The sequence below is a fragment of the Hyperolius riggenbachi genome, chromosome 3, assembly GCF_040937935.1.
Source record: "Hyperolius riggenbachi isolate aHypRig1 chromosome 3, aHypRig1.pri, whole genome shotgun sequence".
Taxonomy (NCBI): domain Eukaryota; kingdom Metazoa; phylum Chordata; class Amphibia; order Anura; family Hyperoliidae; genus Hyperolius; species Hyperolius riggenbachi.
The window spans coordinates 400,399,843-400,413,421 of NC_090648.1; the positions used below are offsets into that span (position 1 = coordinate 400,399,843).

At 46.2% G+C, this 13,579-nt stretch overlaps 1 protein-coding gene across 6 annotated transcripts in view; it reads right to left on the reverse strand.

Annotated features, from left to right (window-relative positions):
• The window catches only part of TENM2 (teneurin transmembrane protein 2), a 4,210,084-nt gene that overhangs the window by 2,537,790 nt on the left and 1,658,715 nt on the right, over positions 1-13,579 (reverse strand). For all 6 annotated transcript variants that reach the window (XM_068277420.1, XM_068277423.1, XM_068277418.1 and 3 more), the window contains one exon: positions 4,351-4,561. In XM_068277420.1, coding sequence (XP_068133521.1) covers positions 4,351-4,561 — 211 coding nt within the window. The remainder of the gene's footprint in view (positions 1-4,350; positions 4,562-13,579) is intronic.

A 13,579-nucleotide genomic window follows, 5' to 3' on the forward strand; every position in this document is an offset into this window, starting at 1 on the left:
TTTTTTCCTTTGAACTTTTAAAATCGATTTTCTCAAAAAGTATAAGGTCTTTTTGAAAAATGTTTTCCTTTTGTTCCCACTGTTCTTAAAGGGATACTGTAGGAGGTCGGGGGAAAATGAGTTAAAGTTACCCAGGGCTTCTAATGCTCCCCCACAGACATCCTTTGCCCGCGCAGCCACTCCCCAATGCTCCGGCCCTGCCTCTGGTTCACTTCTGGAATTTCAGACTTTAAAGTCTGAAAACCACTGCTCCTGCATTGCCGTGTCCTCACTGCCGCTGATGTCACCAGGAGCGTACTGCGCAGGCCCAGTATGGTCTGTGTCTGCGCCGTACGCTCCTGGTGACATCAGGGGGAGCGAGGACACGGCAACGCAAGCGCTGTGGTTTTCAGACTTTAAAGTCTGAAATTCCAGAAGTGAACCAGAGGCGGGGCCGGAGCATCGGTGAGTGGCTGCGCGGGCAAAGGATGTCTGTGGGGGAGCATTAGAAGCCCTGGGTAACTTTAACTCATTTTCCCCCGACCTCCTACAGTATCCCTTTAAGAACAGTGGGAACAGTGACATCGGTGAGTGGCTAAGCGGGCACAGGATGCCTGTGGGGGACCATTAGAAGCCCCAGGTAAGTTCAACTCATTTTCCCCCGACCCCCCTACAGTATCCCTTTAACATTCCCATGCAAATTTGGTGTTTCTGGCATTTAAGGCGCAAGTTCAGTGTTTGCCATAGGCTTTATGTTACCCAGATACATATATATTTGTAAATATCTACTGTGTATATTTAACCAGGGTCTGTGTGCACACAATAGTATATATACACTGGGTTGCTCTGCATTACTCCTTATGCAGAGAGATCTATTTGTATATACTCTGGATTGCTTGTGTATGTCAGTCTGAATACATTAGCCTGCAGAGTTATTCTTGTGTATATGTCTGAATATCTTTGCATTTAATGCCATTGCTGTGCATGAGGTTATTATTGCATTCATTGCCATTGCTGTGCACGGGATTAATGTACATTGCTGGTCACGGTTCTTTATGTTCTTGGTTAATAAACTCTCATTTATTCATTTACTCCCTGTCTCAGTATTTCAGTCATTTCCTGAACAGTGACATTTCCATTTGGTTGCAGCATTCATACACTGCTCATAAAGTGTTTTATGCTGGCAATGCATGATTCATATGAAACCCTTACAGCAGCTCACCTTTTCTGGAAACCCTGGTATAAAGGGAGTTCCCTCACTGTGCAACTAGGAAAGGCTGCAGTAAGACAGACCACAATAGAACAGGTATAGGAACTTATAGGATAGAATAAATAAGGCTGAAAATTTTGTTGCAGAGTCTCTTTAAAATGCAGGCCAGGCCACCGAATGCTCACAGGGAGTTTTCCTCATGTGTCCTCATCGGGGCCTACATCCCCCCTGATGCTGACACCACGAATACCCTGCAAGCACTTAGCGACATCATCTCACGGTGGGAAACTGCACTCTCGGAGGCCCTCTTCATCATTCTGAGAGACTTCAACAATGCTTACCTGCAACAGGAGCTGCCTTGCTATAAGCAGCACATTACAAGCCTCACCAGGAATCTCAACCCCCTGGACCTACTGTTACACAGTCCTCAAGAATGCGTACAAGGCTGCTCAAAGTGCTGCCCTGGGTAACACTGATAAAAGCCTTATCCAACTCTTAGCTACAGAAGGCTCCTTGAGACCTTCAAAACTGCCCTCAGGGCTGACAAAAAATAGATGAAGCAGGCAAAGCTGGAATTACAGGCATGCTTAAACTGCACCAACTGGTCAACCCTGGAGGCACCCTCCCTGAAGGAATGGACAGAAAACTTCACCTCCTACATCTGATTTTGTGAAGAATCTCAACCAAGACCTTCAAGGTCTTCCCTAATAACAAGCTCTGGTTCAACAGGATGCAACGGCTGCGGAAACTCAAGGAGAAGGCACACAAGTCTGGCACCTCACAGGAGTTCAAAAAGGCTATGAACTCCCTGAACCATGAACTGAGAGCTGCAAAAAGGACCTACTCAGACAAGCTTTGTTCAGCCTCCAGTCCAATAACCCATAAGAGGTGTGGAATGGCTTTAGGGCAGTCACAAACTTCAAAGCTCCCCCCCCCATCATGCGACTCCAAGCACCTAACTGCAGAGCTCAATGAGTTCTACTGCAGATTTGAGCACCAATCCAAGCAGCTTGGGGCCCCAGCATCCACACCAAGGAAAGCTCCTCCCCTCCCACCTCCACAGCCCACCAGCTCCACTTGCAGTCCAGGAAGTGAATGTGCTGTGCCACCTCTGTAAACTCAACCCCAGGAAGGTTTCAGGCCCAGACAGGGTGTCATCCGCCTGTCTGAGAACCTGTGCCGACCATCTAGCTCTTGTCCTCACCTCCATATTCAACAGGTTCCTTGCAGAGGGCAAGGTACCCTCCTGCCTCAAAAGGCCATCTCAAAGATCCTTAAATCACTGGTTCTTGTCCACCTGAAAAGCTCCACCAATGCCCTCCTCAACCCACTCCAATTTACGTACAGGGCCGACGGATCTGTGGAGGATGCCATCAATGACAGCCTGGCATACATTACAGAACACCTTGACAAACCAGACTCCTATATATATATAGATATAACTGATAGAAGTCTCTATACTTTAAGGAGTTTATTTGACAAGAATGATATACAGCGGTAATGCAGACAGACCTGTCTTAAGGGTGACTCCGCAAAGTAGGATTGTGAAATTCATCTTAAGCATTTCATGGCATCTTAAAGCAAGTCTAGTACTGGCTTTAGGTTCATCTTGTGTTAGCTCACCCTAAGACCAATGCATATACAAAGATCAAGTGTAGTAAAGCAGAAAGAGGAAATCGCAGGAAGGTAGAAATGACTAGATGTATTCTAAGTAGAAGTCCGTTCATTTTAAACAGCCAGTCAAGGGTTAACACTAGGGTCCACCCCAAGTGGGTGGAGTCCACTGTCCATCACATAATCGGCCCTTAATTGGCAGGCCTGAGCCTGTGATGTCATAACCAGACTGCGCATGCACTGGAAATTTTTCCACTGACCTGTTCCTTTATACTTAGGAAAGTATTGTTTTCTGTTCCCTGGCCATTGTTTACCTTTAGGAAATATGAAAACACTTCATGTTTACCCCACTGCCGCCTGAATGCCAGCACATCTTGAGCTGATACCGCGCTCCGGCCTTGTGGAATACACAAACAAAATGTTCTACTGAACCTTGTGCTTCTTGAAATGCAAGGGTGTGTACTGTCCCCACTCATATTCTCCCTATACAAATTCACAGATGACACAATCATCATCAGCCTCATCAACAGCAACAATGAGCACACTTACAGCAGTGTGATTGGGAGAATCTGTGGATGGTGCAAGGAAAACAACATCATCCTCAATGCAGCAAAAACTATTGAGCTCATTGTAGACTTTAGGAAGAACCCCTTTACACTCTCCTCAGCCCTTATTCATGGGACAGAAGTCTCCAGGGTTTCTGGTTCCTCGGCATAACCATAACCAAGGACTTACGATTGGAGCAGAACACCACTAAAATACAGAAGAAAAGTCAGCAGCAGTTTTTCTTCCTGTGCTAACTGAGGAAATTTGCTATGACAAGAGAGCTGCTGACCAACTTTTACACCGCTGCCACTGAATCCATCCCTTGCTCCTCCATCATCATCTGGTATGCAGGCGCATTCACCAAGGACAAGCATAAACTTCCAAGGGTAATCAGTGCCGCAGAAAAGATCATAAGTTCACCCCTGCCACCACTAGAACCCCTCCACACTGCAAGAATGGGATCGAGGACCTTCAGGATCTTGCACAACTCCACCCACATGGGCAGTCGTTTCTTCAAGCTCTTACCATTGGGCCGATGGTACAGAACCATGCCATCCAGAACCACAAGGCACAGGAGCACTTTCTTCTCTCAAGCTGTGCTCCATCTGAACTCCAACTCCTCCTGCCTGGTCCGCCCGCCTGTGGCACTCTTGCCTCTAGACTCTAGACAGCATCATCTCCCTTGCCCCACTCAAAAGTAGCTAGAATTCTTAATGGATGTCCCCCACTCCCTCAATGGGTGCTGCTTTGCCTATTTTAATGTGTATCTTATGTACCATTTGTCTCACTGCAATGTCAGTGGAATGCCGATGTAATGTCTGTCCTTGTAACAATGCCTACACCATGTGTACCACAACCAATTCTGGGTATGACAGTCATCTTACTTGGCAAATAAAGACATTCTGATTCTGAGACTTACCAAGGGGTTTAAACAATAACTTCATTTTAACATTGAATGATTTTGTAAATAAATTCTAAATATAATTAACCATTGAATTTACCTGCTGTTGAATGGATTTTCACCAGGAATGATGTGTGTACTGTCTTTTCCAACCAAGAGTTTGATTCTGTCATAAAATGACTTAACAGCTGGCAAGCCTGATTGGCCTTGCTGAATAATATCAAGGGGATCACGTGAGCCACGACAAAGTAAACTTGACTGGCAAGTTGTTTGAAGACAACAGTCTGGATCCAGGCAATCCACCAGTCCATCTGAAGGCAAAATAGCAATACATTACATTGATGCAGGTAAAATATGCTGAACTACTTGTATTATTACAAGTCACTTCAAATGTGTAAAAGTAATTAACATTTTCAAACTCGCATATAGAAACTCATCATATATCAGCTTTTCAAACACAATAAATTCAAGACACATCTCTATGTAAGATACATTATGTTCCAAGCAAGGCTAGGAGCAGCCCGGTGTTGTGGCGGGTAGCACCATCTGTGAGAGGCAGCTTACTGGCCACCCGAGGTGCTCCCTCTACTCTCCCTCCCCTCCCTCTGCAGAGTGCCAATTATGGCACAGGAGACGTTTGAGGGATGAAACCTCTCCTGAGCAGTGTCCCCTGGGTTGTCTCCTTGGGGCAGTACATGTGTCTGTCACATGATAAGGACTCCACTGTAGCCGAGGAGAGGAAGTTGGGCGTGCTGCTGAGGAGAGATGACAATGGGAGCCAGTGATTCTCCAGTGCTGCCATTAACCCTCCTGGCGGTTTGTAAAAATCCGCCAGGGGGCAGCAAATACGTTTTTTAAATTTTTTTTTTTTCATGTAGCGAGACGAGGTGTCGCTACATGATAGCCGCTGCTCGGCGGCATCCCTCCAGCCCCTCCGATCGCCGCCGGCGATCGGAGATCAAGAGATCCCGTTCAAAGAACGGGATCTCTTGGAGGGCGTCCCCCGTCGCCATGGCGACGGGGCGGGATGACGTCACCGACGTCATCGACGTCGTGACGTCAAAGGGGACTCCGATCCACCCCACGGCGCTGCCTGGCACTGATTGGCCAGGCAGCGCACGGGGTCTGGGAGGGGGGGCAGCTGCGGCGACGCGTATAGCGGCGGATCGGCGGGTAGCGGCGGCAATGGACACTGCACGCAGCTAGCAAAGTGCTAGCTGCGTGCAGCAAAAAAAAAATTATGCAAATCGGCCCAGCGGGGCCTGAGCGGTGCCTCCCGGTGGCATAGCCCGTGCTCAGCACGGGCTTACCGCCAGGGAGGTTAAAGATCCGCTCACACCCTGCAAAGGCAGGGGACAGCTAAACCAGTGCACATTTAACTATCTATAGGGGAACAAGGTTGGCACATTTGACAATTTTAAGGGGGAGGGTGGCATGGTTGCACATCTGACTATCTATGGGGGGGGGAGGGGGAGGAGGCAGATCTGACTATCTATAGGGAGGGAAAGGGGTACATCTGACTATCTACAGTGGGATGCGAAAGTTTGAGAAACCTTGTTAATCATCATGATTTAACTGTATAAATCATTGGTCGTTATGATAAAAAATGTCAGTTAAATATATCATATTGGAGACAAACACAGTGATATTTGAGAAGTGAAATTAAAGTGGATCCGAGATGAACTTTTACTCATTGCATAATTGTGTCCCTTTCCGATAGTTTATAGGGCATTCCTCAAGCCAAATACTTTTTTGTTTTTGTTTTAATAGTTTAATTCCCTATAAACTAAAAAAGCCACGCCCACAGCCCACAGAGTGCCAAGGCACTTTCAGACAATAGCAAGGGCTTACATGAGCTCAGTCTGGGCAGGAGGAGGGGGAGGTGTTACTAGCCATTGATTTCAAAGGCAGAGGGGAGGAGGGAGGAGGAGAGGGGACTGAATTTACACACAAGAAATCTGATACCATCTCCAGCTCTTAGCCTGTGACAATATGACAAAAAGAACATGGCTGCCCCCATTGTATCACAGGAATAAATAATCATACACTTTTTAAACTTTTGCAGCTAGAAATGCTGTGCAAACTATCTAAACTTTAGATAAGATATATAGACAAGTTACTTGTTATAGTTAGTGTTTCATCTCGGATCCGCTTTAAGTTTATTGGATTTCCAGGCAGTGTGCAATAATTGTTTAAATAAAATTAGGCAGGTGCATACATTTGGGCACTGTTGTCATTTTATTGTCATTTTATTGATTCTAAAATCTATAGAATTAATTACTGGAACTTGGCTTGGTAAGCTCAGTGATCCCTGACCTACGTACAATTGTGAGAAAGAGTATTTTAGGGGGGGTAAATTGTAAGTTTTCCTCCTCTTTTAATTATCTCTGAAGTGTAGCAACATAGGGGTCTCAAAACAACTCTCAAATGACCTGAAGACAAAGATTGTTCACCATCATGGTTTAGGGGAAGGATACAGAAAACTGTCTCAGATATTTCAGCTGTCTGTTTCCACAGTTAGGAACATATTGAGGAAATGGGAGACAACAGGCTCAGTTCAAGTTAAGGCTCGAAGTGGGAGATCAAGAAAAATATCGGATAAACAGAAGCAACGAATGGTGAGAACAGTCAGAGTCAACCCACAGACCAGCACCAAAGACCTAAAACATCATCTTGCTGCAGATGGAGTCACTGTGCATCGTTCAACCATTCGGCACACTTTACACAAGGAGATCCTTGTTATGATTGCACAGACAGGATCCTGTTGACCCAGTTACATGCAGTAGTTGTGGGCTCCCCCAGGGCGTGGAGTCTAAGTGAACCACAGGGTCTTCACCAGCACACCCTGCAAGGGATGATGGGCCCCTCCCCCCAGTGAGCAGGAGACTACTTTGCTGCCTGTGGCCACCAGGTCACGACCCCTGGGTTTGCCCCACCGGTAACCAAGGAGAACAAGAAATGCTGCAATGTGGAGAGCCAGGAATTCAGAAGAACTCGAAGTCATGGATGGCGCCGAGAGGTCAGGGCAGGCGGAACAGCTGGAAGGTCAGAAGGCAGGCCAAAGGTCAGGGCAGGCGGCAGACAGACGTAACATGAACAAGCCAAGGTCAGGGTGGGCAGCAATCAAGAATGTTGGGGTCACAAGCCAGAAGTCAATACCAGAATCAGAGTAATAGCAGGTAAGCTCAATAAGTGCAAGCTGCAAGAACTAACAGCACTGCAATTGAGGGCAGAGCTGTTTAAATAGAGAGCTAGGCACCAACAATGATGCATGAGCCTGCACGCAACACTCACGTGTGCGACCTTTCCAGCGCACGTGTGTGACCTTTTGCGTACCGCGCAACGCTGTACGTGCCAAATGAACAGGAGCAGCAATAAAGCCCAGCGTGCCCGCAAGCACGAGCATATAGACACACCTGCGGGAACGCCAGAGGTTTCCAGGATGGTAAGTATGACATTGCTCCCCCGTTATGGGAAACCACCGGGTGCCTCTCTGAACCGGTTTCTCAGGAAACTTAGAATGGAACAAATTAACTAATCTTGGGGCATGCACATTTTGAGAAGGCTCCCAATAATTTTCTTCCACTCCAAAACCCTTCCATTTTACAAGGTATTAAAAAGAACCTCCATTCTTCCTACAGTCCAGAATCTCCTCAACTTCATATTCCTCATGACCATTCAATAACACAGGAGGTGGGGGTCGAAGAGATCAATTAAACTTGTCAGGAATGACCTCCATGAGGCAAGAAACATGAAATACTGGATGTACATTCATAGAACCAGGGAGTGACAATCTAAAGGCCACTGGATTAACAACCTTCTCGATAGGAAATGGCCCAATAAACTTAGGCCCTAACTTCCTGGAGGGACAACAAAGTTGGAGGTTATTGGTAGACAACCAGACCAGATCACCAGGGGAGAAGCTTGGACTTGATTTGTGACTTTTGTCTGCCCAGTGTTTAGCTTTTTCCTGGGACTCCAGCAGAATGGACTGTAATCTCTTGAAGCTTTCGGTTAGGTACATAAGTCTGTCCTGCACAGTAGGAACTGAGGATTCAGTCACAACATCAGGTAAGTATGAAGGATGGAAGGCATAATTGGCAAAGAACGGGGATAGTTTAATAGCGGAGTGGATGGTATTGTTGTATGCAAATTCAGCAGTGGCCAAAAGAGAGGACCAGTCATCTTGGGATGCAGAGGGGAAGCAGTGTAAGTATTGTTCCAAGGTTTGATTTGCCCTCTCAGTCTGGCCATTGGTTTGAGGGTGGTAACCAGATAAGAGGCAAGAATTGATACCCAGAAGCCTACAAAGCTTCTTCCAGAATGTTGAGGTGAACTGGGCTCCCCTGTCAGAAACAATTTCAGAAGGGAGGCCATGGAGGTGGGCTATCTCCTTTAAAAATAGTTGGGCAGTTGCTGCTGCAGAAGGTATACCTTTCAAAGGCACAAAGTGGGCCATCTTGGTGAAGCGATCCATCACAACTAGAATGGTAGTGAAGCCTTCGGATGAAGGTAACTCAACTATGAAGTCCATAGCAATCTTATCCCAAGGTCGTTCGGGTATTGGTAGAGGATTGAGAAGACCCCAGGGTTTAGCTCTGGAACTCTTGGACTTCGCACAAATTTTGCAAGAGAGTACTAACTGGTTGCAATCCTTGGGCATTTCTGACCACTAGAAGCTTCTCTGGAGAAATTCCAATGTCTTAGTTGTCCCAAAGTGCTATCTTAAAATCGTGACAACTCGTAAGGACCAACTGACAGAGAGAGGATCTTGCCCTTGGGAAGAAGGAGACCATCATTACGGTCCAGGTTAGTGGGAACATCTTGTGCTGGAACTACAGAAGTGGCTTGCTTTATTTGGGTCAGTAATCCAGTTTGTAGCAGAATGAAGTGATTTGCAGAAAGAATGGTATCAGGACTAGAATTAAGTACGGAATCTTCATGAAACATGCGGGAGAGTGCATCGGCCTTAGAATTCTTAGAACCCGGGCAGAAAGTAAAGTGAAAGTTGAACCTGGAGTAAAACAGGGCCCAGCGGGCCTGGCGTGGCTTGAGTCTCTTAGCAGAACGTAGATACTCCAGGTTCTTGTGGTCAGTGAGGATAAGGATAGGATGTAGAGCCCCTTCCAGTAGGTATCACCATCCTTCAAGGGCTGCTCTTATAGCTAAAAGTTCTCTTTCAGCAACATCATAATTTCTCTCAGCAGAACTAAGTTTCCTGGAGAAAAAAGCTATTAGATGCAGGATGGACTTAGGACCAAAGCGTTGAGAGAGAATGGCCCCCACAGCAATCTCAGATGCATCCACTTCCATGATAAAAGCTTGTGAAGGATCAGCATGTTTAAGGATAGGAGCTGAGTAAACAAGGACTTTAAAGAAAACCTGAACTTAAAATTAAGTCAAAATAAACATACACAGGTCATACTTACCTCCTGTGTAGTCTACTCCTCAATCTATTTTTCCTCTCCTGCCTCCTTGCCTCCTGCCTCCTTTTTGTCCACTGTGATCAATGGAATTCTCCGTCCTCCATTTTGAAAATGGCTATTACCCCATAACAGCTTCCTGGTCAGCACACTGTTAAACTGTAACATCGCCCACTTGAGCCATAGGGAAACATGGACACATCAGTTCTCCTCTCAGCTGTAACTGACAGCAACTGATATATAACTGACAGCAACTGATATATTTCAGTTTTCACAAAATGTTGTCAGAACTGGAAGGGATCACTGTAAGAAGAAAATGGTGAGCTTCTGAGAGGAACTGATGGCAACTATGTAATGTTCATTTGAAGTTGCCTCATGTGTTTATTTTAAATAATTTTACTCAGTACATGTTCTCTTTAATGACTCAAAAGCAGACTGAGCCTCAGGAGTCCATTTAAAAGGAAGATTAGCCTTGGTTAGCTATGTGATGGGAGCAACAATCTTGGAAAAGTTCTTAATACATTTTCGATAGAGATTGTCAAAGCCAATGAAACGTTGAACCGCCTTTCGGTCAGAAGGCACGGGCCAGTCAATCCCTTCAGAAGAAATTCGGAGGCCCAGGAACTGGATGCTGTTTTGCTCAAATTTGCACTTCTCTGGCTTGGCATACAGTTGATAAGTGCGTAGACGTAACAAGACTTTCCTGACATGGTTACGATGTTCTTCCAGAGAAGGAGAGAAGATGAGGATGTCTTTGAAATAGACTATGAGGAAATCATAGATGAAATCCCGGAGCACATCATTGATGAAACGCTGGAAGGTGGCCGGGGCGTTGCAATGGCCAAAGGGCATGACCTGGTACTCACAGTGCCCGAAACGGGATCAGAAGGTGGTTTTCCACTTGTCACCCTCACGGATCCTTACCGGGTTGTAGGCTCCCCGTAAATCTAACTTGGTGAAGATGTTGGCAGATCGTATTCTCTGAAATAAATCAGACATCCATGGCAGAGGGTAACGATCCTTAATAGTAATCTGATTAAGAGCTCTATAATCAATACAAAGTCTGAGAGAACCATCCTTCTTTTCCACTAAGAATATTCCTGCACCTGCTGGGGAAGTGGAGGGTCTAATAAATCCCTTCTTAAGGTTTTCCTCAATATAGTCCTTAAGCACCTGAAATTTTGGTTCTGAAAGAGGATAAACCCTGTCATAAGGAATAGATGCTCCCGGTTGGAGATCCACAGGGCAGTCATAGATGCGATAAGGGGGAACAGTGTCAGACCCCTTTTTATCAAAAATGTCCAGAAAGTTGTGATAAACTGCAGGGATCATAGAGGCCTTCTCAGAACTGGTACAGAGTAAACGACTGATGTTGGGAAAACAGAAGCGAGAACAGTAGGGGGAGTCGAAAGAAACCCCTCAGTGTATCAGTTAATTTGTGTATTATGACTCCTAAGCCAGGGCATCCCCAGGATAGCAGGAAACAGAGGGGAAGGAATCAAGTCGAAAACCAAAGTTAGTACCTGCTAACGTTGTTTTGAACAATCCTTCAGGGCAAAGGTGAGACGTAGCTCCTCCCAGGAACAGACAGCACTTCCCCTGTAAAAAAGTCACATGGTTAGTCCACCCTCAGTGTGTTTAGCCAAGTACCGACAGGTGAACATTCCACTAACCCATAACCGTGCAACTATCAGACACAGACAATTAACACCCAGGTGGGATCGTTGCCCTGAAGGATTGTTCAAAACAACGTTAGCAGGTACTAACTTTGTTTTTTTCCCACAATCCTTCAGGGCAAAGGTGAGACGATTAACAAGTAATACAACCTCAGGGTGGGACCACTGCTTGAAGAACCTTTCTACCAAACGCTTGGTCGTGTGCAGACATTGCATCAATTCGGTAATGACGGATGAACGTAGAAAAGCTTGACCACGTTGCTGCTTTTACATATTTGCTCAGACGAAGCCCCTGCATTATTAGCCCAAGAAGCGGCCCTAGCTCTAGTAGAATGAGCTTTGATTGAGGCAGGAGCCTCACTTCCCATAACTCTGTAAGCGTCTATAATAGCTAACCTAATCCAATTAGCTATAGTAGATTTAGGGTTTGATTCACTATGCGGTGCTAACCTACTTAGCACGTCTAAAGTCTTTAGGCGCGCTAACCAGGGTGCTAAGTAGGTTAGCACTGGTTTTCTCAATCAGATCGCGCGCAAAGCTTTGCGCGCGCAAAGTCCTATGCGCGCGCTAAGTCCTATGCGCGCGCTAAGTCTTATGCGTGCGCTAAGTCCCATAGGCTTTAATAGGCACTTCGCGCAGAGCGTCCTGCGCTCTGTGCAGTGCGCGCGTAAAGTTTTACGCGCATAAAGTTTTGTGCGCGTAAAGTTTTGTGCGCATAAAGCTCGTTTAGATGTGCTAAGGGGGTTTTCACAGGCGTGCTAACAGTTAGCACCGCTTTGTGAATCAAGCCCTTAGAAACTCTCTGACCTACAGTTTTCCCTGAAAATAAAACAAATAAAAGAATCTGTCTTCCTGACATCTGAAATTCTGTTCAAATATTTCAGAACACATGTTCTAACATCTAATGAGTGAAAAATCCTCTCTTTTCCACACTTTGGATTCACACAGAAAGTAGGCAAAATAATATCCTGCGACCTGTGAAACCTAGACATGACCTTCGGACAAAACACTGGATCTGTCTGTAATACAAATCTATCCTGAAAAGCCTGAAAATAAGGACTTTTCATAGACAAGGCTTGTAGCTCACTGACCCTTCTGGCTGTAGTGATGACTACTAAAAAATACTGTTTTTAATGTAAGATATTTAAAAGAACTGTCCTCAAGAGGCTCTAAGGGACCTTTGGACAGTCCCTTGAAAACCCCTGATAATCCCAAGGAGAAACGTATGGTTTATAAACTGGCAGTTTCCTATAAAGAGTCTTCAGAAACCTCACTATCAAAAGGAGAGGAAGACAAGGGGATACCTGAAAAAGCAGATAAAGCAGCAATCTGCACTTTAAAGGGACTCCGAGCTCACGAAAAAAAGAAAAGTTGTACTCACCAGGGGCTTTCTCCAGCCCAGTGCTGGTCGGGAGGTCCCACGCCGGCGTCCTGGCTCCTCTCCTTCTCCCCGCTCCGGTATAGCTGACAGGCCGCAGCCCGGGCAACACTCGGTGGAGTGTCGGGCTGCAGCTTCCGCGTATGACGCGGATTACGTCACACGCCGGCCGCCTCGCGTCATCACGGCGGCCGGCGTGAAAGTACTGCGCATGCGCGATTAAAGCGCGCATGCGCAGTACTTTCACGCCGGCCGCCGTGATGACACGAGGCGGCCGGCGTGTGACGTAATCCGCGTCATACGCGGAAGCTGCAGCCCGACACTCCACCGAGTGTCGCCCGGGCTGCGGCCTGTCAGCTATACCGGAGCGGGGAGAAGGAGAGGAGCCAGGACGCCGGCGTGGGACCTCCCGACCAGCACTGGGCTGGAGAAAGCCCCTGGTGAGTACAACTTTTCTTTTTTTCGTGAGCTCGGAGTCCCTTTAAGCGTACTTACAGAAATATTTTTATCCCAACCCTCCTGAAGAAAATCTAGGACTGCTGGAACTGACAGGCTATCAAACTTAGAGCCGGACAGCCAAAGATGGAAAGTTTTCCAGTATTTCAAGTAGATCTTCCTAGTAACTTCTTTATGGCTACCAATCAATGTAGAGGCTGCTTTGTCAGATACTCCCAATTTTTTGAGTAAGGCTAATTCAGGATCCAGACTGACAGATTCAATCTAACTACACATAAGTGTACATATTCATGTGTGCAATACAGGTGGGTACACGCACTGGTCAAAAGAACATACAAAACAAACCAAAGCAACTACCAGTATATGCTGTTCAACCACCTGAAGTTTATTACAAAT